We start from the raw sequence: 27,409 nt of genomic DNA on the forward strand, positions 1-27,409 counted from the left end.
ATCGTCTGTCCTGATGTAAAGACATTACACGCTCATTAAATAGTTAAGCAACGCGCGGCAACTGATCTTTTGAAGAGCATTAATTGCCATTTATTGTCTGGCAAAAGCGCGACATTATTTTCTAACGCAAAGCACTAGGATGCTAGTTTCATTGCCAAGTCCTTTTAGTCGCAGTTAGACGTCCTAAATAACCGCAGTAAGATGCCAAAGGGGCTAGAGAGAACAGGTTCGCAGTTAACTGCTTTCCAACGTTGATTCGCCTCAGCTCCTTCACCAGCTATATATTGGGGTTTGTATTCTCAATGCAAATATGTTGTTTTTGTCTCAATGAACATGGAAAAATAAATACTCCGCAGCAGTCTTTACACGCGGCCATACCGCGCGATGTAATGGCGCAACAGTTTTTGTCCATGCAACTATTTCTGCAGGGATTATCCTGAAAGCCATTGAGATCACACCATATATCGATAGACGGCCAAGCCATACCGTATGTAGAGACGCAGATATCCTTAGGCGTAATTATCGATCGTGACCTCTGCTGCAGCCCTGATGTAGCTTACTTAAAGAAGCGCCTGGCGGACATTTCTTATCTATTCAAGTTTCTTCGAGGAAAACGCTGTGGGACTTGTCTGTGTGCGGTCGTGCAACTATGCAGGATGCTCCTTCTTGGACATTTGCGATACAACTTGCGTGTGCTGGCCAATACCTGTAGAACTACCATTCGCGCACTCGAAAGCGTTCAGGCCCAGGCGCTCAGAGTTTGCCTTGGATTGATGCCATGCTAGTTGAACAGCTGAGGCTACCAGTAAACTGATTACCTTCATCTTTTTGTCAGACAGTCGTGTACTGTAAGTGTACCTTGGAACAGGCTATACAGCTCCAGCGAAAGCTCCGATTCCACTATGGTGCTCGGCTCATCGACTAGTTCTACTCAGTGTACCAGCCGTGCGGACAAAAACACAACTTTCGTCTTCAGCGTTCAAGAAGTTTTTCTGCTTTTGCTATTACGAGACACAACGAGCGACACAACCCTTTGCTAGGAAATCTATCAAGACTACTCTGTGCTGGTCCCAAAAGACTGTGAGCATGACCTTGCCCACCGAGGGCTGGGTGCGTGCCTTCTTTGGAGGCGGTGAGTGCAAGTGCTTGCATTGCATCGACTGGACTTTAGTCTCCGTATCATAGTGATGGACCCAGCATTTATCCTGTGTTGAATTATCAGTCTGTTGAAAAAGTCCTGCTGGTTTCCATGGCACGTGGTCAAAAGAGCCTGGGACCATTCGACTCGTTCCTGCTTTTTAAAGGTGTGAGCAGCCGGTGAACCCAGCGATCGGATACCTTACGCATATGAAAATGGTCCTGAATAATTTTTTCCGTGGACCCCACACTAATCTTGACATGTTGGGGCAGCTCTCGAACGCTAACGCGGCGATTTTCCAAAATGGCGGCCTCCACTTGCTGTATCGTGTGTTCATCGACAGCGGAGTGAGGTCGCCCTGCAATCGGAGCGGCTTCCACCGAAATCAGACCCTATTTGAATTGACGATGCCAGTTCTTCACTACATCTTATGATGGGGAATCCTCCCCATAAACCTCTTTTATCTCATCGAACGTCTTCCTTGGAGAGCGGCCTTTCAAGTACGGGAACTTGACGGCTGCTCTGTCTTCCACTGCATCCATTATCACACCTCACACCACTTCTGCACCTCTAAAAGAAAGACCGTTGCTAGTTTAGAGTTTCACATTGGCATGTGACCTACAGTGGCTTAAGTCATTACACATGCACAGTTTCAGCATCCTGCAATAAATGGAAGTCAGTCAGGGGAAATCTTTATTGAACGCCCCTCGTAGTTGCTTGGCAATTAGCGGTTCAGCGTACGAAGAATGAACAGAAGAAGGCTAATAATCCTAGACAATCCGGAAGGCTAAGAATAATCAGCTGAACCTTTGCTAACGCTACGTATATCCTGGCATAGCCGAGCTAAGCCATTGCATTTTTTATATTCATAGAATTGATTAGATGATTTGCTTTTCAAAACCGTTTGTTTTCAATCAAGGAAGAATCTGCACAAACAGATTGTGCAGGCTGGGCCGTCCTATACTGCGACAATACAGCAGTGTTTAATAACATTTTGGAAAGATTACCATGAAGTTTTAAAAGTACAGCCACATTTAACCTGTACTTCGTCTGAGCATTTCATCTGCAAACTTCCCAGTCTCAGTTTGGCGTTGTAAATATGATGAGTAGGAAGAATCTGCTATATCTGCTATGACTGTAGTACCTTAAATTCTCGCTTATTAAAGAAAACATGTGGCTGACAAAGCGAGGTACTTCGCAGAGGTCTTCGGGTTAATCCGAGTGGCAATTTCTTTACTTCTAGAGACCTCTAATTAAAGTCTTTTTAAAGAAGACCAAGTTCATTCGATTAATATTTATGGAAACCACATTGAGCTGATTGAGTACAGTTATAAGATTATAAATGACTACGAATTTATATACTAGGTGTCGTTCCTTGCCCTCCTACTTTTCCCAGCTTGGGTAGGGAGTGGACGGAAAAGCGGTGAAGTGGCCCCTTTACTTCTCCCCTCCAAGTAAATGGCCTACGCAAACTGTGTAAGCTCAAATTTTCTTTGAAAAAAAAATGTGGGGGATTATAACGTTAAACTACCCCACATTCTCTCCATCCGTATAGGTCGTTAGCTGTTAATGATTGGTCGAAATTTTCTGGGCCACGCTCACAGCACCTGCTCGTAACACGTCGCAACAAATGACGCGCAAGAGATCCACCGCGTGATTATCACTTACGCATGACTGCGTAAAGAAAAAAAAATAATAAACTATTTTCAATACGGTGTATTATTGGTCACTGGTTCTTTGCAATTCGTCAAAAATTTTTGGTGTGCCGTAAAATCACCTCCTTGTTACGCGACGTCACGAGTGTGCGAAAACTCGCCGCGTTAAAATGAAGTCCGCACAATAGGCAGCGCATTACTGTGCTGAAAAATATTTTTTTTCGGAATAGCCACAAAGTGTTTCTTTCTGAACGTAATTCAAGAAGGCTACCCGCCAATCACACCGGCAGAGGCTACTTATAGCAGCGGGCGAGATGGATTCATATGTTTACAATAGATACTTTAAGAAGTAGTATAACGATTTTGAGCTGCTCTTGCACGTGTACAACTTTCTGTGAACTTTTCGTTGCTGACGGAGAGGTACAGAGAGAAACAAATATTATTAGGAACAGACACAATCCTATGCAGGTGGGCAGCCTTCTCAGTCCAGACAACCGCGGACGCTGATCATCTCCCTGGTGAGGTGGATCAAGTAACGGGGCAAACTTGAAAGCTGGGCTTCTCTATGTGCTCGACTCCAAAGCCTTGTCAAAAGCCGCCGCGACCACTGCAGGCTACCATATGATAAGCAAGGTGAAGCAGGCTAATCGGAGACTAAAGTGGGAATCTTTTTTAGCTCTCCTGGCTAGGCACAACTAAAATACTCGACACTTCTGCACACTCATCCACTCGCAGCAGCTTGAATATGGCGCAGTGGCGATGGTAATCGTTTTCAAAGAAAGAAACTAAATTTCCTGAGAAAAGAGAGCGTTTGTTCGGGCTATAAAACGTTCACTTGTTCCTGCCCGTATTTTCGTCGCCGATTACGTAAATTTCAGGCCAGGCAGAACAAAATAAAATCGTAACAGATTGCTGTAATATTACAGAGCCCCATCTGAGGATAGCCTCATCTGCAATGCTCGAATGCAAGACGCGAAAGCATTGAATAGGCAGCCCGCACCGCAGAGAGCGTATACAGTGCGTGATCATGACACACAGAGGACAGTCGTCACAGCTGAATCGGAGGACAAATTTTTTAACATATTTACGTTATTGCTGCGTTCAAGTAAAATTTTGCCTGACTTGAGTTTCCCAGTCTGCAGCCGACAATGACCAGTGTCGAAAGTGGGGGGGCTCCGCCCCGTTAACATTTCTCAGTGGGGGGGCTAGCGCCACCCTTGCCCCCCCCCCCCCCCGGTAGATACGCCTATGCTGCCACCTCCCTCACGCAATACCTGTGCGATATTATGAAGTAAATTTGCAAGGTTGTTGGCTCGCACGTCATGTCTGACTTTCGCTTCTCATTCTCATTTTTAGTTATGCTTAAAGAAGGTACGAACCACCTCTCGTGCTTGATGAAAAAGCATATCCTGCGGAAAGCAGAGACTACTATGAACAGCTCAGCCAAACCAGGGAGAGTTTACAAGCGCAGCAAAAAGTTGCCATTTCTTCAAGCGCCCTCTTTTCATACATAAGCCTGTGCTCACTCTCCTCGGAGCTGCCGGAGCCTGCTGTTTGACGTCAAAGAGACCGCACGCTATTGGCCAATAGCCGACATAAATAAAGAGCGGAGTTTGGATCAGCTGCGCTTCTTGCCATGGGGTGCTGCCGCGTGCCGGCGCCGCGCTCCATGGAGCTGTTAAGATTACAGAGTTGCCGCTATCGAACGCACATTAATCGCAAAAGGAGCGAGCGGTTGCGTTTCATCACAGGCGCTCTGTCATGACACGCGTTGATGTAACTTCTCCCCCCGTTCAATCTCTTAGCTTCCAGCGCCCTCGTCAGGACTAGAGAAGAGAGAACACGCTTGAGGCGTTTGACAGACCGCTTTAACTCTGCACGTTCATGACGGATATATTTTTAATGCAATGGATTCGTGAGGCCATATTCTCCGATACTGTATGATTACTTGTTGTGACGTTTAAAGTGGTTGAAGATCCCTCTAAACGTCACATCAAATGCAAAGTGTGCCTCATCAGACGTTTACTTTATTCACCATACATTTCCTATTTTTTCAGGTGCGAGATCTCTGCGAGTGCCACGACTGCTTTCTTTCAAAGGCCCTTCAGATGTACCACGACAAAGCAGGTGAGAGATTCTCCATCGTGATTTTGCAAGGCCAGTGTTCCTACCCCCGAAGCCAGGCATCGTGCAACCAACCAGCCACTTCAGGCTACATAATTTTGAAACCGGACCAAGTATCGTGCGCAGAGGTCTGCCAAACTGTAAACCGTCCTCCTCGTCCTTGCCGGTTTATCCGCCTCGCCCACTCCCCTTTCAGCTTCTCGTTTTTAGGGAAATACTGCAACGAAAGGTTTGCCTTCTTCATCGTGTTGAACCTGGAACAAATCGCGTCAGTCCAACCTCGTCGTCTTGACTGCATTGTGTCACTAGGGGAAGCCTGTGCCAACCACGCGGCAAAATAATTAAACAAAACGCACGAGTACACGCACAAAATTCTGCTAGCACACAATCGGAACAACTTTGTACGGAGGGCTGCTCGCTCTTCTACCGCGTGCTCGCGCTCATTTTTCCCACAGCGCCTTGCGCGTTCACCAGGGGCTAGCGCGACACTGCGATTTACGGAAAGGTCTTTTGTAGTAGACGCCCTCGTGGAAGAGCTGGTTTTTTTATGCGTGATGGTCATTGAATATGCAGTTGTCTTGTTTTTTATATTTTCTTTCCTGAGCCCGCGCGTCAGAGGCGATGATCTCGCCTTCTTCGTATTCCAAGAGTGACGCGTTCTGTACACAAGCCACCAAACCCTCTCTTGATGCTCAAGGGAACCTGCAAGATGTCGAAGCATAAAAGATATGTGTTTCCATAATGGTCAAGCCACGTAGAGTAAATATTAACCATTTTAACAATATTACGTTATAAACTCCTCGTAGACACTACTTATACGACATTCGGCACTTCACCACACCAGGCCGAAATACCTATGCAAGTCGATCTATGGTCTAACCCCCATGTATCTCGTAGACTTTGTGCAGACAACGGAACTACACGTTCAGGCGCAACATGTTTCGGGGCTAAAGGGCGAACTAATACAAAATTGGAGGCGACCCTGACCCTGGACTTAGGCGTTTGGTTGTGGCACTGGGTATGTTGGCGTTCGTGCGGCCTGGTGTACTACTTGGGTTGATTTCGCGCTTCGTCGTGCCTCCGAAGCGGATCTCAGAGGCCGCGTGGAAAGAGGTGCGTGGTTGAGATATGCTCCGTTTTAACGATCCAATCATTATTTTACCTGACAATTAATTCGCGCTTAAGTAAGTATGTGCTCCGATATAATATGTATCCTATATAACTCTTACCAAACCACCCCCGTAGCCGCAACTAAACAAAGCTCAACAAATCACTTGGCGCCGGCTACAAACCCATTCGTTCCCTTCCCCCCACATCTACCGACACATCTACCCAGCCCCCTTCACATCTACGTGCACCCTTTGCAAGACACAGACCGCGACTCTGGACCACATCATCTGGGGATGCAGCAAGGACCCTCCCCCACCAGACCTCCTAGGACAGTCACCGTCAGGTGAGGCCTGGGAGAGAACCCTCACGGCCACAAGCCTGGACGCCCAGCTCCGGGCCATCAAACGCGCTGACGAGGTGGCAACCAGGCACGACCTGACAGCCATCTCCGCTTAGGAAACCGACGGCTTTCCTAATAAAGTTGTTTACTACTATATAACTCTTAACTGTAATTTAACTTACATTAGCATCATTACGTTGTGACATGTACATACCACGATAATATTATCTTTTTTTTCTCCTTTCCTGCCCTCCTCCTCCTCTTAGGGCCTTTCTGTCCTCAATCCCCTCCCCTATGCAGAGTAGCATGTAGGCGCCTTTATATACGCCGCCAGAATTCTCTGTTTTTCATTAAAGAGCTTTCTCTCTCTCTCTCTCTTAACTTGAACCATTGCCTCTTTTTTTTATATCAGATATCATTTTTTATCCTGATTTCGTGTCATTCGAACCAACGCTCATATTCCGGCTAGCATGGCGTCGAATTCCATTATGCTTCTAGAAAAACATAATGTCGCTAGATGCTGGCATCATAAAACAGCTTCTTTGATGCCAGGAAGTTCTGCTGTCGTGGAGGGTGTCCTCTGCTGCAGCCCTTAAGATCGATTTCATACCATTTTTGTTTTTAGAAGGCTTTCTTTTGAATATTCGTAAAATCGAAAGTATGCTCGACCGGAAGCGCTTGGAAGAGAAACATGAGCGTCGCTCGGTGCTCAAGCTGCTAATGGAAAGCTATTTAATATTTCCTCAGGGCATGTACGCGTTGAAATTAAAAAAAAAAAACGGTGTTCCTTTCCAGGGCACTCGCTTGCATTTATCAGTAAAAGTTGCGTACTTCAAAGGGATCAGAGTAGCATAATACACAGCTATTTTTGTAGACAGCTACATGCGTGCCAGCGAGACCAAAGGACAATATTGCCACCTGCCCAGCATGACAGGCAGCATGACAGCTGCCGCGTTGACATTCGCGGCAGCTTTTTACGTACCGCTTAACAGATGCGGAAAGCTTGGGCCAGTAGTACGCTTGTCGAACTCTGGCGAGAGTTCGAAAGGAACCCAAGTGACCAGATGTGGGCTCGTCGTAGCAGGCAAGAAGTATGTCGTCACGCATGTCAGTGGGTACAACTAGAAGCTAGGTCTTCTCGTTGCCGTTCGTGTTTTTCTTATACAGAACACCACCTCGCAGGCAGAACGACGACAGACTTCGAGAAAGACGTCGAGGTTTGGGAGAGTTGCGCCCTTCGAGGTTTTCGATGATTGCGCGGATTTCGGCGTCCTCGCGCTGTCGTGTAATCAGATCCGTTGTAGTAAGGGCCCCAAGGAAGCCGCTGTCATCTTCGACGTCGCGGTCACAAGCTTCGACAGGTGCACGGGACAATGAATCGGCGTCTTCGTTCTTGCGGCCTGATTTGTAAACGATAGTGAAATCGAATTCCTGCAGACGAAGACTCCGTCGTGCCAGTCGTCCGCACGGGTCACGTAGGTTGGCTAACCAGCACAACGAGTGATGGTCGGTCACTACCTTGAAGTGGCGTCCGTAAAGGTAAGGCCGAAATTTCATCGTGGCCCATACAACCGCGAGGCACTCTTTCTGTGACGTGGAGTAGTTTACCTCGGCGCGGGAGAGAATGCGGCTGGCGTAAGCTATCACTCGCTCCACGCCCTCTTGTTGTTGGACGAGGACAGCACCAAGACCCACCTTGCTGGCGTCAGTATGAATCTCAGTATCGGCATCCTGATCAAAATGAGCGAGAAACTGGTGGTGTCTGTAAACGATCCCGTAGCTCAGTGAAAGCCGCATCCTGCTCTTCATTCCAGACGAACGGTACGTCTTCACGAGTCAGTCGAGTTAGCGGTTCCGCAATCCTGGAAAAGTTGACGATGAAACGGCGATAGTACGCAGTACGCACAAAGTCCCAGAAAGCGACGTACTGCTTTCTTGTCACGGGGAACAGGAAACGAGGCTACGGCGGTGCTCTTGTCAGGATCAGGTCTAACACCATCCGCGCAAAGGATGCCTGTTTCTTTTTTTTTAAGAGGGGGAGTAATGCCACCTGCCCAGCATGACAGGTACGGCGAGCGCGAGCCAACAATCCACAAGAATGGAAGAAGACGTTCTGGGACAGAGCGCGCTCTCGCTCTGAGTTGTTGTTGTTGTTGTTGTGTTGGCAGGCATCTTCCCAGTCTTGTGTGCGTCTCTCTGCCGGTGCAGTATTTCCTAGTTCAAGTCCTTCTGTAGCACGTGACAATATTATATACCCTGGTCTTGTCAGTGCGAGTGAACTGAACACTATGCAACGAATGAAACAGGCACAGCTTGATCGTTTGGAGAACGAAGCGGCTTCCAATGCAGTTCCGCGGACCAGCGCCGAAAGGAAGATATGTGTACGAACGAATGGATCCCACATTCTCCTCGCTGAATCTGTTGAATGAAGAGAGACTAGCATCACTGTCTACAGAATACATAGGAAAACTATGATAGTGATGACTTTTGACCCCGTAAGATTGTATGTGCTGTTGTGCAGCGCTCCTATTTGTGAACTATTAGCGTCGCCAGCAGCCTAGATGTGTAGTGTCCAATATGCTGCAGAGGCTGGTTCTTTATAAACTCTTACCCTGCCACTGGTGACCATTCTTGAACGAAATGACACGTACTAAAATTATTTACAGACGGTCTGCTTGATAGGAAGTTTCCTTGAGATAACCTTAGCTTGTATGGATCGTTTTGTCAATATCAACATGTATATGTGCGTCGTTGCAGAGAGATGAGTGAAAAAAGGTGCTCGTTGGCACTTGCACGAAAGTGTGTGTATTTACATGTCTATGAAAGGAGACACAAGCACGCGCGCTTTCGCACACGTGTTTTAGTGATAATCTGACACTGTCTCAACGATAAAGAATCATTGTCTCAGTAATAAAGCGATAAATAATATTATTATGTCCCAATCGTGTACATCATGCAAAGATAAAATTCTTAAGCGAACCTAAACTGCACATTCCCTTGTAAAGTCGTGTTCTCAGTGTACTTGCCGTTCAGGTTTGAAACTCTCAGGATCGGGGAAGAACTCCGGGTCGTGATGCATAGCATAAACGGGGATAAAAACGGTGCACCCTTTTGGAAGCTTGATACCAGTGTTGCCAAGAATGTAGTCATTGTAGCCGCACCGCTCAAGTCTTAAAAAAACGAAAAGCAACAAGTATCTTACTCTGATTAGGTCACTGCTGAATACTGCTGCCTTCAATCGCATGCTCTCGTAATAGTATAAAAAAAACGCCAGGCCTGCTCGGAGCGCGCAGCACAGTCACAGCGAAAGCTGGAAGAACAGCCTTTCTATAGCCCGTTCCAAACTCTCTTGGAGAAACTAATAAAAGTACACATGCGACGTATTCACTATGCCCCAAATCACAATTTTAGTGAAGTAGGGAAGCAGCCACTATGACATTCGTCTTTCTCCGGATAAGTGAGGTACCCACTTACACATCTGGAAGGCATTATGTGTACTTTGTTAATGCTGCATGTTGCTGATGACGATGAAGAATTACGGTTGAGCACGTTGTAGTGGGCGGGAAGATTCAAACTACACACTTGTTGCGCAATTCGCATTGTGTGACGCCTGGTTACTATTGAACTCTTCTGCATTGCTATATTACGGATGTTAACGCGATTCCTTGCCCGTGCGCTGCTGTTTAGAATCGGACACGCAGCGCCACTGCAGCAACTGGTGGGGACTCACGACGAAAAGTCCTCGTTCCTTCCTCACTGCCGCGCCCGGTTTACGATCATTTCCAGCAACACGAGCGTGTGTACACGGCGAAAAAAAAAAGTTTCCTTCGACAAAATATTGAGTGTGTGGATGCAATAGCTGTAAGAACACAGCTGGGAAGTTGCCTAAGGTGGAATTTGCACATTTGGTTGGTTGATAAGGCATGTTATCTACGCTCACGGATGCATAGACCGCATGGAGTACTGTATCATTCGTGTGGTGTGTCTGTTTTCTAGCGCTGCAGTGGCCGATTATGCTGTGTCAAATTTTTAACACGAAAGTGTTTTATGCCGGGGTCCACCAAGACTCTAGTGACGCATTTTCGTCACGGATATGACGTGTGATAAAATGAACGCTAACGAATGAGAAAGAAAAAAACTGTATAAGAAAAAAGCTCCGCCGCCGAGAATCGACCGTACGACCTCTCGTTCCGCGACGATAAGCGCCCGGCGTCTTACCGACTCAGCCAACGAGGCACATACACGACACTACACAAACGCGCCCTATATATCTCACAGATTCACTCTCGCGCGGTGCTCTCTGTTGCCGGGGCTAGGTGGGGCGGGCGGTGCCGCCATCTGTGAGCGAAGTGAAGTAATGCGTTATGACACTTACTAGCGCCGATGGCGAACGATTCGGCGACGACGCAGCTAAAGCATGGCCTCCGAGATTGCGCGCAATCTCGGAGGCCATGGTTAAAGCATCACTATACCAGCAAAGAACACTGGCCATGCTGGCATCGAGGAGACGCCCTAGACGTAGTTACGTTCTTTGCCTTTAGCGTGTTATCGCGTGTGACGGCTCCTTGTCGAAATAGTGCAGCTTCCACATGCACCACCGGTGTTTCTTCCCCTCCGACTGCTTCGAGTTTTATGGCACCGACTGATGAAACTGCTACGATAACATCTGCAGAAAGGCAACGGTGTCGACGAGTGAACGTTGCGCCTTTGGTGGAGCAAGACAGAGGCCAGCCGGACGCGGAACACCTACGCGCATTTGCGGCTCAAGCTACGAACCTCAGTCACCCCTGTTGCTGAAACTCAGTGTGGTAGTGTATGTATGAGCAGAGGCGTATGTTACCCTATTACTCAGAAGCGCACACCGTGCCGTTTCTCTACTTAATTGACGACGCTTTGAAGAAGTGCATATCGCGTACCAGTATTTATTATGTGCTTGTTAATGCCGTCTGTTGGGTTTACCGCGGCAAAAAGTTGGCGGGAAACGCCATGCAGCGCACAAGACGCGCGAAGAAGGAGGCGTAAGGCGGGGCTGCTCGTGAGCACGGAATAAAAAAGAAGAAGTGTTCAACCAGGGCAACACGGGTGTCGGTATCTTCTCCGTCTCTACACCATTCTTGAGAGGGATTCACAATATGCAGTGACCAGGTATATGTTAACAGCTACCACAACGGTTAAATCATGATCATGGGCATTAGTCGTCGCGATGGAGATGTGCCACTAGCGTCAATGTGGGTGCGTCCACGTCAAACGGTGTATAGCTGCCAAACACCAATAGTCATTGCACAAGCTCTCATATTTCAATACACAATAAGCACTACTTCTCTGATGACACGTTTCAGTTTCCTGTTATACGGATTTCTATGACGGAGGGATTAGCCGCATTTTTCTTAGAATTTTCGCCGTCTGCGCCGTTCTAGGTATACGCATTCGAGCCGGTTTGCTCTGTCCTGCGCGTTGTCTGAAAGCGCCCACCTCTGTGTGCGAACATTAGCCGACAGGCATCAAGTTCTTTAGTCTTGCGCAGTCACGCTGTAACATTTACACGCGACGTATTTCGCAATACTTTTCTACATGTCAGCATTTATAATTGCCGGGATCTAGGCGCGTCACAGTCGCTTCTAATTATAAAAATGGCAGACATTTTCGAAATCATCAAGTTGCTGAAGTCTCTATGTTTCTGTTAAAAGTAACCGAAGCTCTTTCGCCTCGTTCTGCTTTCGTCGTTCTTTCACAAGCTCACCTCGATGCGGAGGGAAGTATTCGTAGTGTTTCTGAGACAACACAATGCAGGTATTTCAACTTCGATGTGACCTCCAAGCTCGGCTCCGGGCCCTGCACGGAAAGAGTACAGCAATATATGAAGTTAAGTTTACAAATACGGACCTCTCAGACGACTACACAACGGCCACATCAACACCGCCCTAGACTGCGGCTGATTCATAACACAGGCCGAACTTTGCGTACTATTGTCATCTATACGTGCACAAAGAGTAGTTGTCACAATTTTAGCTTAATGTTTGTCAATCTGAAACTTCGATCGAAGAACTGCTTGCACCACGTTGATCTTACTTGATGAAGCGCTAAATGTAACAGTTTTTATTGTGACACTGAACAGACCATCATAAAAATTCCACCTCAGTTACACCTTGTCAAAGTGTATTTACCTCAAAGGTGCCGGGCACGCACCACCACCGCACTCATGTTCGACAACAAACATCACACTGCTGATGCAAGGCATTTACTAAGCGAAGTCTATGTTGGAGGACCCAATCTATGTTGGAGGACCCAGTCTATGTTGGAGAGCCGATGATCATGGCGCGATACGCGCCGTGACGAAACAACCACTCCGACGTTACTTGCGGGAACAGCTCTAAGTGAGTGAAAAAAATTACAGCATATCCACGGGTGAATGATGAAGAGCTTGGGCGAAGCTCCTGGAGCAATCATGGTCTCGGGATTCGCTTCTCGTTGAGCCCGTTTCGCAGCGGCGTCCTTGGCGCGCACCGTCACGGGATCCGCCTGCCTGCCGCCAAGCGAGCGCCCGCCGCTGCGCATCGTCCATGCTCCGCCAACGATCCGACACGTACGGCGACGATCCAGGAGAATGAGAGAGGCGCTCGCTCCCCGCGCATCCCCGCGCAGCCCGCGCAGCAGCCAATCGGAGAGCAGCGGCACTTCCAGCGCCATCTAGTGTCGATTCACACAAGCGCCATATTGCACACAATACTATTGGACCAACGCCATCTAGAAAATGAGACGAGAAATGGTGATGACGACACAGATTGTGTACAGCGCCATCTAGAATATCGTCCCTGAACTGCCGTTTGTATGTACTTTTATGAGACAGCGCCATCTATTGCATCATATGGCAGATCCGTTTACGCCGGACAACGGAGACGTGACAAGGTTAGACTAAGAGGAGCTACGCCCCTAAAATACGCATGCACGCACAGCCGACCCCTCCTCTCAGCTTCAATCTGCGGATTTACAGTTGTACTTGCACATAAAAGTGTACGCGCTCGTACTGCGCATTCACGTCAAAGTAAGCGTCGTTGCTGCAGCGTCAGCTGTTGCTGGCGGTGCTACTCGGCGGCGTGGAGGCGAGCGATGGGGCGTACATGCGCTTGCGGAAAGCAGGAATGGCCGTGCATGTATGGCACTACAGAATAAACGCGTGTAGCTGCTCCTGCTTCTGCGTTTGTACGAGCACGATGCCAAAGACAAGGGGATACCGAACTGCGGAAGCGAGGAGCGGAACGTAAGCCGAAAACGTAAATACATGCTTAACGCTAAAAGAGGCTCACATCAGGCGTTCAAGGTGTTCAGTTTAATTCCAAACGAGTATACTGCTCATTGCAGCTCATCTTGTCTTACATATGTATGTGCGACAAGGATTTCGTCTTCTTGAGTTACAAGAAGAGTATAACGCCTGCCAAACTTGTTGCGATCTGTACCACGTGGTTCATTGCTGTGGGTCGTTACAACACGTTTGCCTGCGTTTGTCTGCTTGTGCGATGTATACATTAAGATCACCAATTATAAGAACCAGTAATTATTATTTTCTTTAAACCACTCACTGTGTGTTCTCATCAAATGTGGACCGACCTTGGATGTAGTACAATACCGGCTTAGGTGTACAAAGCTTCAAGCATTCCGCCGGAGTGGAGAAAGGGTGTAAGCTATTATTGTTAGTTATTATTTAATATTGTTAACGTTGCTTATTATTGTTACCGCGCATTTTTAACAGCGAAGCTGATTGAGCTAGCCGTAATGTGTCCGACCCTATCTTAAAAATAAACTGGTATGTGCCACAGAAATTGGGTAAGTCACACTGCACACCACTGCTCCACTAAAAATGAACAGCTAGCCCAACAAAGGGGTATGTGCCGCAGAAATATGTGCGGCCCCTCAGAAAACTGTCATCATCATAAACGGGTGTGTGCCACAGAAAGTGAGTAAACCATACTACTCACCACTGGTACACTAAGAAGGAAGGCGGCAACAATTAGCCCAACACTATGGAAACCAAAAGGCAACGGCGGCTGCGAGAGTACCCCGAAGCGATGGAAGGCCTATGCCAACGACGACCTGTCCGTATATCTATGAGAGGTGCGAACGCTTGGTTTCAGCGCGAGTTTCTGTCTCTGGAGTTTGGGCATCCGTGTCGCGTCTGTGACTGTGTGTGGTTTAGCTCGAACCTCTATGCGCTGCGAATCAACGTAGAAACAACCTAGCATCACCAAGGTAAAGCCTAGCAACGACCTGGAAGCAACCTAGAAACAACCCTCATCACCTAGCTAAGGCCTAGAAACAACCCCTAGAAGCAACCATATCAGTCTTCAGAATTGCTGTTGCAAGGCTTTGTGCAAGCTTCACCATTTTTTAAACTTCAATTGCTGATTTCACCTGATGACGCCATATGATGCTGTTTTCGGAAGCAGTCCACTATGGTCTTCCTCCTCCTTCGCACTGCTTTCGGGATCGGCCCACACTTTTGAGTGAGCACAAAAAATCCCGACCGACGGGAGCGACGTCGGTGTGAAAAGCCGTACTTGGCTTACCATTGTCGACGGTATACATTCAGTAGCAGTAGTCGTCGTGAATTGAGCTTGATGTTTTCCAGGGTAAACCCTTCGGTCAAAGAAACACTTCAGCCTCTTTGATCAGACTTGATGGAGTGCTGCGTTTCACAAGATTTCAATGAACGCTAAATAACGTACAAAAGGCACAGTGTACAAAGTCCGACATTTGAACTCATTTCTGCCAGAGGAATAAGAAGTTTTCCTATTCCTGCGAGCATTATCTTTAGCCTCTTAGCTCGCATAAGACAACCCTCTCAGCGGGACAGCTTACATTCCGCATTAAACTTGTGTAACTTCTTGCCACAATTTGCAATTTGTTCGTCTGGTTCTAAATACTAAACCACGTGCATGTTCAAATATTATGAACTGCAATAAGAAATGTACTTGCATTCGCTGCAATACACTCGTCCATTTCCTTTCGGAGATTTTCTTGGATGACGGGATTAAGCGCCAGCTGGTACGCGGCGAAGGTTATCGTAGTCGACACAGCTTCTTGACCAGACAGGAAGAAGATTACGCACTGCGCCATTGCCTCGATTTCATTCAGACCTTTGTGGGAGGAAACAAAAACACATGTTTAAAGAACCACCTCAGCGTGGTAAATGCAAAAATAAAAAATTGCATCATCTCCCGCTATAGGGGACCATGAGGCGATGCGAAGCAGCGTTTCGGCATGTCGAGCCCGTGTTTCAGAGGGGGAGTGGAGAGGAGGTGTGTGGAGAGGGTTTGCGCATGCGCAGTAAGGGTGGTCACGCCGCACACCACCACCGGATTGAACTCCGCCATAAGATGATTCGCATGTAATAAAAGGTTGCTGCCCTCACTTCGTCAAATGACCTTTGTGAGGGCAGAGACTGAATTTCTTCGCAGCTTGTTTATGCACGTTCCCCTCAATCTCCCTCAAACGCGAGAGAGGAGAGGAGAAAACAAGTTCACCTGTTGAAATATTGGTCCAGCGACATTAGCTATTCAATTAATTTTTCATCGCATCAAGCCTTCCCGTTCCCCTGGACTTCTGTCTTACATGGAAGACGCTTAAAATCAGTTGAGCACTCACGTTTATTATTGTTTGCCGAAGCTGGATTAGTATCCAAGCCAACATCAAAGATCTTGTTCGCTGGCTCGTCCGTGCTATCCTCGCTGAAAGCTAGGCCACCTTCTTGGGCGTCCATCATGAGCTGCAAGAAATCCTCCTGACGCTAAAAAGAGAAGGCGCGCTGTCGTTGTAGCATTCGTTGTACAATAATTTTAATTAAATAAAGACATAGCATAATGACCTTGTTGAAGGTTATTAAAGCATATTATATATTAATAATTGGGAGCAACTTTCACCAAAGAGAACTAGTTAATAGAGGGATGGAAAGACACGTATGATTTTATTGCATTGTTGTACCTCCGGATAGCTACTACAAGCTTGGAGATGTGCGCGCTTCCCGATGTTTTCGACAAGGACGAAAACAAGTAGACGGGACAGGCGGAAACTCACAACTAAGGATTATTGGAAAACATAAAGCTAGAATAGCGTACAATAAAGTAAATAGGATGTACTTTCATTAACTATGCCATTTGGTCAACATTATTTAATATTGTGATCTATATTATGTCTCGATTATACTGGCCAATTTATGCCATTTGTGTGATTTTTTAGCACAATGTCTTTCTCAGCCTCTTCCAGCCGCATTTTGTAAAAGGCTACCAGTTCTAACAGAAAATATGGGTCGATACCGAAGGTTGGGATGCCTAACGGAGCGCCTAAGTCAGGTCATTTGAAATACCGTATTTACTTCAATACCACCAAGATGGTCATCTGTCTCGCCTGAAGAAACCACGCCTAATCACTACTGAAGAATATTGAGAAAATAGTTTTTTTTTTTTGATACTCGCTGACAACTTTTTTTGGCAATGGAGCGAAGTCTACAGAGCCAAATCGCGCGTATCCTACAACTAATGAATCTAATCCCACAATTTTCTCCATATTTTCTACGTTAGATGTAAAAAATACGCCTTTTTTTATGTAGCTCTTTGAGACAAGACGCAGCTCACACCAGTGGGATATTTGTATTTGTTATATTTATGCGTTGTCACTGCGATTATGGACGCGTGATAAAGTCGCGCCTCCTGCCCGTACTGCCCGTACCTCAATCGCTAAGCGGCGTCTGCGTCGAAATGGAATGCTAATTACGCGCAGCCGTCACTATACACAGCGGCACCAGACGCGCGCCAAACCAGACTACTTCACGTAGGAGTACATGTGCAAAAGCTCTACACCCATAGCTTTCCCATCATTGCCAATAATAGTTGTCCGCGAGTATACTTGCCTACCTGGATAGTGCCGCCTATTTCTTGCTAACATTGGGCTGACAATGGCAAATATTGGCAAGTGCGGGCGAATATCGGCTGAATGCAGCTAAGAATTTGCTAATATTGGCTATTTGTCTACCACTGGTTCAAATTTCGTGTACTCTTCTTGAGCCCTAAGGGGGCGAACAAAAACATTGGTGTGCACATAAATGGCATGGTCAAACGGACACCGGATGCGTACCTGGCCAGCTTGGCGTCTCTCGTTCATGATGCGCTCGCAAATATTAATGAAGAACTCGTAGTTAGCAGAGTTTTGTGTTTTTAATCGGAAGCACTTCACGAGTCCAGGAAAAAGGGCTGAAAATGATGAACGAGATTAACTTAAATACAACGCAGAGGAAGAAGGCCCGAAAAAAAATAAAAAACGATGCAAACGTCCAATTGTAGATGTTTGTGTTGTGTATTTGTCATTTTCCGTCTTTGGTACCGTTTGCGTTGATAGTGTTAGATTCCTGACAGCGAATGCGTTAAGCATTCAATAAAGTTAGTAAAGCCAAACGCGTCTAATAACAATCTATATACTAAACATTGAAAGTATTGCTACTAAATGGGATGAGGTGAGCGTGTGTGTGTGTGTGTGTGTGTGTGTGTGTGTGTGTGTGTGTGTGTGTGTGTGTGTGTGTGTGTGTGTGTGTGTGTGTGTGTGTGTGTGTGTGTGTGTGTGTGTGTGTGTGTGTGTGTGTGTGTGGCCGAGATGGCCGAGTGCGCGCGCACTCGGCCATCTGAGCAGTAGAATCAATGCTTACTTGCAACAACGACCCTCCAAGACATTCTCCTTTCAGAAAATAACTTGCTTACATTCGCCACAAACACATTTGATGAGTCTGCGTGGGAGTTAAGTATTGTGCCGAAAGCGCACCTTGCTATCACATCGAGCGCATAGTGACCAGAGAGCCTGAAATAAAAAAACAATGCGTTGCTATTTCAAACTGTTTTTACTTTCTCCATAATGTAATTTCGTGATACAGAGACTAGTGATGCAGGTGGCGTGGAAAAAAATCAAACCCGCTGCCTCGCACTGAGCACCAGACCCGCTCAGCGAGCATGATTTATGATATAATGTGCGAACATTTACTAACCTTCTTAAATCGATGTCTTTATTTCCTTCCGCAGCTTCCTTGAGGTGACTTGACATAATCAATGCGCATTTCTGAATCATAGCATTCATCTGCAAGTATCCACAGGATTTCTCGCGCATAAACGATTAATGTAAGGCGTGCAAAGATACGGTTAAAAAAATAAAGTATTTGTTGTAATGGAAACCTGAGACTTGCTGTTTTATAAGGTGGTGGTATGTTTGAATATGAAGGAAATGCGAAAGTTGTGCATTGTTAGATCGATGCAAAGCGCTAACGGGACAACGATGCAGTGGTAGAGCCAGAATACGAAGTTTTGTAATGTGAACCCTATGTGATGCCTAAGGAAGCACGTTTAGGCGCGTTTATTTGTTGCACCAGGAAAGGCTCTGCAAGGCTTGCAAACTCGACAGCCAGTTTATTGTAACATGCAACACCGGTACCATTCTTTTTCTCTTTCGCACGTAGCTTCGGCATCAATAATGTCCATGCGTTCCTTCATTACATGCTCTAGATGTTTAAGATTCCTCTGATTATTCGATAATCTCTCAGCATGCTTTATTTGTGATAGCTTAATAGCATGACGATATTCCCAGGGTCCCACTACTTTCTCTAGGAAGCCCTAACAATATACTGTTAGGTTGCGGTGTCGTTGCTCTTTCACTAAACTAAGAAAAAAACTTGTACGCGCGCAAACTAATAATAGAAGCAAACATAACTGAAGCAAATTGCAGTCACACACACATAACAGTACATTTGTTAACAGGTTTATTATTAATGCGTTATTGCGTCTCTTTAATAAACAGAGCATGATTTAAAACCAGTGTGTTGCAGCAAGTCGCCACAACTTGCTCAGACGACCATATAACTCACTGTACAACTGTGTGTACCTCTTGAGAAAATGTGTGAGGTTGTGGTATCCATAATTACCATAGAGTTTCCTAAAATGACCTAGAGGGAACTCTGGCGCTGCGATCGTTCAGCCACCATGGGAATGATGGGTAGTACACGGATTTGCCTAGTCTTCGTGCTTTTGGGCTTCGAACGCACTTGTGGCTTTGTTTATTGCTATGTTTTGGTTTTCTTTCGGATAAAAGAATGGATCGTTGTGATCTTCGTGACCAGATTTGAATCAGTGAGCCTAAAGAAGTTAAAGTGGTGAAGTGAAACTGCTGATTTTTGCTGAACTTCGTTTTGCGACAAAGCGGATGCAGGCGACGCGGAGCCAAACGGAGCCGAAAGAACGAAGTTTAGACAAATCCGTGTACTACCCATGATTCCCATGCTGGCTGAAGCGCGATCCATTGCAGCTCCCATAGACACTAGCGCCAGAGTTCCCTCTAGTAAGTATTGTAGGAAACTCTATGATAATTACTACTCGACAGCCGCCACTTTCTTACCGCACCAAAAAAATTGAAGCATACTAACGTGCCAAGTATAACTCGGATGACAAGCAGACTGGTACTTAAACAGCACAAGATTTCAAACTTCTTAATTAGATGCTTTTGTAATAACAATTTCGCACATTTCCAAGGCTGATGAGAAACGCTAGGTTGCACCCGCTGCATCTTCGTACGTACCTTACGCAGCTTTCCAGTAGAGAACGCCGGGCTGACCGTGGTGCGGATTGGTCGCCAGCGCTCCACGGCGGCTCTGACAATCATATTGTCCAATAGGGGAATCGATGTTTTTTGCAGCTGTAATAAAAGGGCGCGCAGCACTAGTTACTATAGCGGTTTCGCTTTTGTATGTAAAAAACTGGAGACATACAACTTTGTCCGTTTGGGGATGAACTAATATTTCAACTACAAAGTTTGGCGAGCTGCTTGTGGTCGAAAAAATTTCGTACCTCTTGAACTCCACATTTAACAACCAAACGCGAACGCAGGCTAGCACACATTGCGTGTCATGAAATACGGTGTAATTAAGCAATGCATGAAAGTTGTCTGAAACATCCGAACTTACCGGCAATTACCATAATGAATAAGAAAAATAATCGGCAGATCCCACGTACCGTGGGAGTCGATGTTATGGCGAAGCATGCGGCGGGAAGGTGACTGTTGCGTAATTTTTTTTTTGCTGAGCCACACGTCACAAGATGACGCTAAATATTTGTATAAATTTTATACGCACAGATATATGTTGAAGAGCCGCATATGTGTTATATAACCGGTTGTTTACGGTTGGGTAACGCTGCCAACGGCGACGTGGGTATTACCAACACCAGAAGCGGTAATCTGATATGTAGTGCTTAAACTTGTGTCCCTTATGATGGAGAACGCACGCACGTTTCACGAACCCGTGTACATGTGTGGAAGAAGTTCTTGACAGTTCTTGAACAAGGTCATCATCACCGTGATCAGTGAGCAGCAGCAGCTGGTCATGACTTGTTATATGATCCGGTCGTGATCGCGGTGACGAGGGGTCCATGTGTAGTGAAGTATGTGGTATAGTAAAGCTGTTGGAATTCGTGGATGCCTCGGTCATTTCGTCGACAAAGTGTGAGTCGATAGAGCCGGCGACATGTCGGAACCTGAAGCTACCCTTCGCGTTGGTGAGGTATAGGCCGTCGAGGCTGGTAGGCCTGGATAGGGCTACGTAGACCAACATCAGTGGATGGCGCTTGTCGTATTCATAGACAACCTGGGCGTATCGTGGCCTACGGTGCCTGGTCTACAAAGCGGCTGTCAACAATTAATCTGGTATCATCCTCGGTCAGCATGAGACCATCGCCCAGCCTCGTAAGAAATGTAGAGGACACTCCGTCATTCTGGCGGACGAAGTGCACTTTACGGTGCGGTGACGTGGATATCATATGTAACTTTCGTTAATGTATCCCTCAGGGGTCGCGCAGTGCTTCAATATAGCTTGCTGAATCATGGGAATACATATGTAATGTTTATTAGACTGCTATAAAAGCGGAGCCAACATTGGAACCATAGACGCTAATCTGATATGACGCCTGTATCGTAGGAGTATCATGTAGTGCTCATATTGCTTTCTTGTAAAATTAGATAGCAAGCACCACAACAACGATTGACGTTGCATCGATATTACGCCTGCGTAGGCTGTTTTTCCAAACCAGTTTCAAACCAGACCTGGCGTGGCACAGTGGTAGAATACCTGATTGCCACGCAGAATGCTTGGGTTCGATTCCTGCTGGGATCCTAATTTTCATCCTTTCCATTCGTCAAGTCAACGCTGCCGCTATTGGCTTTTCTTAACGCTCTCGCATTTAAGTTACCAATGTCTGTTCTCGCCGATTCCTGGGTAGATATAAATGGTCAATCACCTGTAGCGCATACTCGTACACCGCGGCCCGTGGCAAACGGGTATGTGCCACATGAGTCTAGTGGAAAGCGTTTGACGACGTACGCGACAGGATTTTCACATTATTCATGTCATGACCCGACAATCATATTCGTCAAATCCTCTTACCCTCCCATGTCACTTTTGGTCTACACTAGGTTAAGGAGGCGGTCGTGAGAGCGCCCAGACGTAGGCGGCTAGATAGATAGGATAGATAGATAGATAGATACGTAGGTAGAAACGCTCAAAGTGCCAAAGGTTCGCTAAGAAATGCTTCGCATTTAAAACATTTGGTGATTACGGCTCATTGACATTCTAATCTTATAGTTCGTTGCCATGCAGACTGGCACATTCTCCGAGTGGCCAGAGCATGTAAATTATTAAACGTTTGCTAGTTATAAGAAAACATAAAAAGACGAAAGAAGAATACTGAATTCGTCATACCACTCTGTTTGGCAAGTGCTGAAAGTCCTTGACCAAAATTTGCTTTACGAGATCAGGCTCTGCGACAAAGAGGCACGGTTTCCCTCGCTCGAAGGCACTGTATTGAAGTGAAGAATGTGAAAGTATTCAGTATGCCTATACCTAGAAGCGCGAAATGTGCATGCAAAGTGGAGCTGTCGATGCATTGACTTTCGAACGAAACTGCATTGCTATCCAACATGAGACGTCATACAGGATGAACAAACGTAGCCACTACTTTGTTCACTTCCGTGAATTCTGACCCGTCAAACAATTTGTTCTTCATACTAAAGCCGCTTAATATGCCATATTTATAAAATTTACGAAACCTCCTGTGACGATTACCATCACAAGTATGAGCTTACATCTGGTCATATCTTATACGCGTTATTTGAAGGGCGGCGCAAACAGCGTATACAAAACAGGAAATGAGGACCACAGAACTCTGTTCGGAACTTGGAAGTAATCTGTAAAGAAATAAAGATTTGTTTATTATTTAGCTTTTCTTGCTTTAGTGGTCGTTTCGCCTTCTTTAGGCACGCTTTATTCTATAGTCCAGAAGTTCCCTTCAGCACTGTGAAGGCTACAGGGCCCCTTAGCCCATAGAGTTTCCTAAAATTAACTAGAGGGGACTCTGGCGCTGCGATCGTTCAGCTACCATGGGAATGATGGGTAGTACACAAATTTGCCTAGTCTTCGTGCTTGCGGCTTCAAACGTACTTGTGGCTTTGTTTATTGCTGTGTTTTGGCGTTTGTTTCGGATAAAAGAATAGACCGTTGTGAACTTCGTGACCAGGTTTGATTTGGTGAGCCTAAAAAAGTTAAAGTGGTGAAGTGGAACTGCTGACTTTTGCTGAACTTCGTTTTGCGACAAAGCGGATGCAGCCGACGCGGAGCCAAACGGAGCCGAAAGAACGAAGTTTAGACAAATTTGTGTACTACCCATGATTCCCATGCTGGCTGAAGCGTCATGCGTTGCAGCTCCCATAGACACTAGCGCCAGAGTTCCCTCTAGTAAGTATTGTAGGAAACTCTATGCCTTAGCCAATAGGAAGTGCGATTAGCCCCTCCGCATGCATACATTCATCCACGTCGCGTCGTCTGCTCATCGTCTTCCTGGCGTCTGCTCGCACACGTAGGGCGAGTAAAGCGAACAGACGGCATCGCTGAAAAAAAAAAAAAGCTGCAACCACCGCAGCTGGTGCCCTCCGCTTCGAATTTATCGAGTCATCATCGTGCCCTGTGTGACCCGTAAGTTACGAACTGACACTTGTGTTTATATCAGATGAATGTGCTGACGCTTCGACAGCAATGTACTCGCGACTTATTGCGCTGATTTCATGAACAGTTATCAAATTCTCGGCGAGTTAGGCTTAGCAGCCGTGGCTAAACAAACAACTCATCTCGCAAATAACGGCAAAATATGCCTTATGCTTGGTGCTCAGCGTGAAATGGCACAAAGCGATGGCTCATTTCACCATTTTTTGCTGCTTCCAGCGCAGCGGGCGTACAGCAAGCGCAAGTTCGGGTCGAAGCAGGCGGTAGCGTCTGCGTGGGTGCTGCCATGTAACCGCAGTTACCGGCGGTTACATGGCACAGCAACTGATACAGCAATTAAAGCTGCACGACATCAATGCGAAGAAGAATAAACATCACGCATCGACGTGTCGTAACACGTGCCAAACAAGCGCAAATGTCTCAACACTAACAATTTAAGGCAATTTGTAAGGCATATTTCAAACTATGTTTTGCTGCGCAAGTGGATGGCTTGCTTACACCACGTAGCCTTGGTAGTGTTGAACGGTCGTGGTGAGATGGAGACCGATTATCGGCAAATCGTTTTGCTTACTTCTAATAAGAGGAAGTTTTCGAATAGGGGCCCCAATCGTTTTGGGGCCCCAAAGATATAGCGTCGAGGCCACTGCGCACGCGCGAAACCCGAACAGTTTTGGGTTTCACGTTGGAGACGCTATTTCTCGAATTCAGCCGTATCCCCAAAGCTTGCCCCAAAAGCTTTGCTTCAAGCAAACATGGCGGCACCCAATGAAGCGACGGCTCTTGTATAAGACTAGAATAGGGGGAGTGTCCAAAGCGCCGCAGATCTTATTCGAAAACTCTTAGCTCTTGCTCGACCCAAAGCGAGCACACGCAAAAGGCTTTGGGGCCCCTCTTCGAAAACTCTCTGAGGATTAAGTGGAAGTTCAGCGCCGTGTCTCATGGTCCTTATTCTCTATATGCTCATCTTTTGCAATATGCAGTATTACAAAAAAAAAATCGTGTATCATTGTTCTTATTCAGAATGTAAAAATACGGAACATTAACTATTGTTTCGCCACAAGTATTGGCGTCACATCAAGCTCATGGTTTTAGGCGTCCACTAACGCCCGCTGAGGTGGTTAGACCCCATGAAATGAGATACGACTCATTCACCGTTAAGACCTCTAAAGTTCACAGTTAATGGCTTTAGGTTTTTCTAACATGTTGTTATTCGTTTTCTTTTTGTTCGAAGCGGAGGCGTTAATGAAAGGTATACAGGAAATTTTCTTGCTTTAAAAACATTTACGGAGTACGCAGCATAGAAGTCGTACCCCCAAACAACGATATGTTTTGCTTCTATTCAGTGGAGTACTCAGAGCGAGATTCGGCAATGTAGACGCTAATGAAAGCGCCTTCTCACACGCACTCCTGTGGGCCACGATTTTTATTTTGTACTTAGGTACTGTGATTATTATCAACCAATTTTTTATCTATCGAGCGGTCATCATCAAAGAGGGCCCGCTGTACACTCACCCGAACACTCTCCCGAATTTCTTGTATCTCTCCTGATCGATGAGGCACATGGGCTGTAAGGCAAGGAGACGCGTTATTTCGGTCGGTTACTGTTGTACGGGCGAATTCATAGTCTACGTTTGTAGTTACATCACGTGACGCATATCTGCATCATTTGATTTATTCGCTTTACCCAATGCTGCAAAACGACTACAACTACCAACGATTTAGGTAGCCGCCATTTTTCTCCAAACTCGGGGAAGCTTCACGCTATTTTTCTTCTTTTATTGTCTCCTGTACCTAAATGAACAACAATAAAGAGAAAAATAGCATGACCACAGTTTGTAAAGTAGTATTTTACTGTACTCCGAAATCCCCTCTTGCCTCGAAAAATACGTTTCGTGGGCCAAAACACACGAAAGAAGAAAGTAGTTGTGCCAGCGCCACTTTGAAGATTAGCAATGTAAACAACCATTTGGGATAGTTGGCGGTTGTTACCTTGCAAGGCTACACGCGGACGACAGAAAAGATGAAGACGACGTGAAAAGTGATGACTTGCAATGATAGTTTTTACTGGCGAATTGCTCATGTGCTTTTACTATGAAATTGAAAGGACAGCTACAGTGCCATCATCTTCCACACATTTTCCACAGCTACAGTGCCATCAGCTTCCACAAGTCGCGCAAGGCTGGTAGCAGTATAGCTGGCGGGCACGTTTCAGCTTCTGTTGTTAACCCTCTGTACAGAATGCTTGGGTATTCGTTGAGCGCGTGCCGGTTCATGATGATGATAATTTTCTATCTACCACACTCGGCAACCCTCGACCATAACAGCTCTAAAGTTTCACAAGTAACAGTCAACTCTATTACAGCAGTTGGAGATCCAATTTTATCATTGTGTTTTTCATCTCCGACAAATTTTCTGCTCTTGTACCTTCCTCGTATGATGTTCTGCTGTATCACTTCAGATATAAAAGATATCTTTAGTCAATCAGTGGTGTAAATACCAAACGAATGCACCATTTAACTTTAGGAAAAAGAACAACACAATGATTAGCCGTACTCATTTTTTCTTAAGTTGTGGTAGTATTGGAGTAAAATAGGAGTATTTGTTTAATAATGTAGGAGTTTTTAGGCATCACTGCTGCGTCGCTTCGTCGGAATGTCGACGGATGTGTTAATATTAAAAAAAATGAATCTTCAAAAGCAGGGTGGAATGCGCAAAAATGCGTCAAACCGGGAGAAATTATGGTAAACGCCATGCGAACCTATAGCAACCATGTATACATCCGCACACTAAATGTCCCTTGCGTTACCATTTTTCCTATTCATTCTATTCTTCATTATTTTCATAGTCAACCGGCTGTGTTCACTAAGCTTCTGCCTTTCCCCTCTTATTTATCTCTTCCTTGTTTGCGAAGCTTTCAAACTATATACTTCTCAAATGAAATACATTACATGAAAAGGTACCCTAAGAAGTGAACCTTGCATTACACAACATATCTGTAAGTAACAACAGATGTATATATGAGGCTTAGTTAACCAGTGTCGCAAAATTCTCAACTTGCCGCGCTCTTAACGTGCTCGAAATTACACACGTCAGCAGTTTACCTTTAGTAGCAGCCATTTGATTGCTCCAAGTATGAAAGAAGGTTTCTCGTGCACCACGTTCTGGCTTTTCCAGTAGTTTCGATTCCTTGAGTTATATCTGTTGAGGAGAAGAGTTAGGCTATTGAATATTCCGAGCACGTAACAGGTAGGAATGTTTACTTTTATCAGCCATGTATGTATAATACATTGATTTGGTTAGGAGTGCTGTTTACGATACAGTGTAAAGCACTGGTCTTTAGCATTTTTACGGCCATAAAGTGTACTGACGGTCATTGGATATAATATTCGGCAGATCCCACGTACCGTGGAAAGCGATGTTATGCCAAGCATGCGGCGGGAGGGGCCTGGGGCGAAATTCTTTACATTGAGCGAAACGTTACGAAATGACGCTGAAGATATGTGTGTAAATGGTATACGCACATATATATATGTTAAAGAGTCGCACATGTGTTATATAACCAGTTGTTTACAATTGCATAACGATGCCAACAGCACCATAGGTATAACAACACTAGAGGCGGTAAGCTGATATGCAGTGCCTATACCTGTCCGTTATGATGGAGAACGCACGCACGTTTCACGAAACCGTGTGCATGTTGGGAAGGGGTTGGGAGAGTTCTCACTTAGATTGCGGCGAGCGGAATTTCTGTGTTATTGTAATTGATGTGCGCAACGCAGATCTCGCCGATTCCGCTGCTTGTCCGTGTGTGTTCGGTGTCTGGCAGCCGGCGAAGTGGGACGTGGCCTACGTTGAAGTTGCGCATCGCCGTGTTCTCATATATGTGTCCACGTCTCCGCACCTGCAATGAAGCCGCTTGCTGTGGACGACACAGTGGGCTCATCGCTCCAGATTTCAAGAAGTGCTAACATGCC

The 27,409-nt window shown here is 46.0% G+C and overlaps 1 protein-coding gene across 1 annotated transcript in view; it reads right to left on the reverse strand.

Annotated features, from left to right (window-relative positions):
- Positions 1–5,034: 5,034 nt before the first annotated feature.
- Positions 5,035–27,409, reverse strand: part of LOC119394668 (cytochrome P450 3A41) — a 64,255-nt gene continuing 41,880 nt past the window's right edge. Inside the window, 8 exon segments of the mRNA XM_049415942.1 lie at positions 5,035–5,619; positions 8,623–8,785; positions 9,394–9,537; positions 12,108–12,199; positions 15,338–15,546; positions 16,046–16,148; positions 17,492–17,607; positions 18,057–18,205. Coding sequence (XP_049271899.1) covers positions 5,530–5,619; positions 8,623–8,785; positions 9,394–9,537; positions 12,108–12,199; positions 15,338–15,546; positions 16,046–16,148; positions 17,492–17,607; positions 18,057–18,205 — 1,066 coding nt within the window. The 3' untranslated portion in view covers positions 5,035–5,529.

The sequence above is a fragment of the Rhipicephalus sanguineus genome, chromosome 5 (genome assembly GCF_013339695.2).
Source record: "Rhipicephalus sanguineus isolate Rsan-2018 chromosome 5, BIME_Rsan_1.4, whole genome shotgun sequence".
Lineage (NCBI taxonomy): Eukaryota > Metazoa > Arthropoda > Arachnida > Ixodida > Ixodidae > Rhipicephalus > Rhipicephalus sanguineus.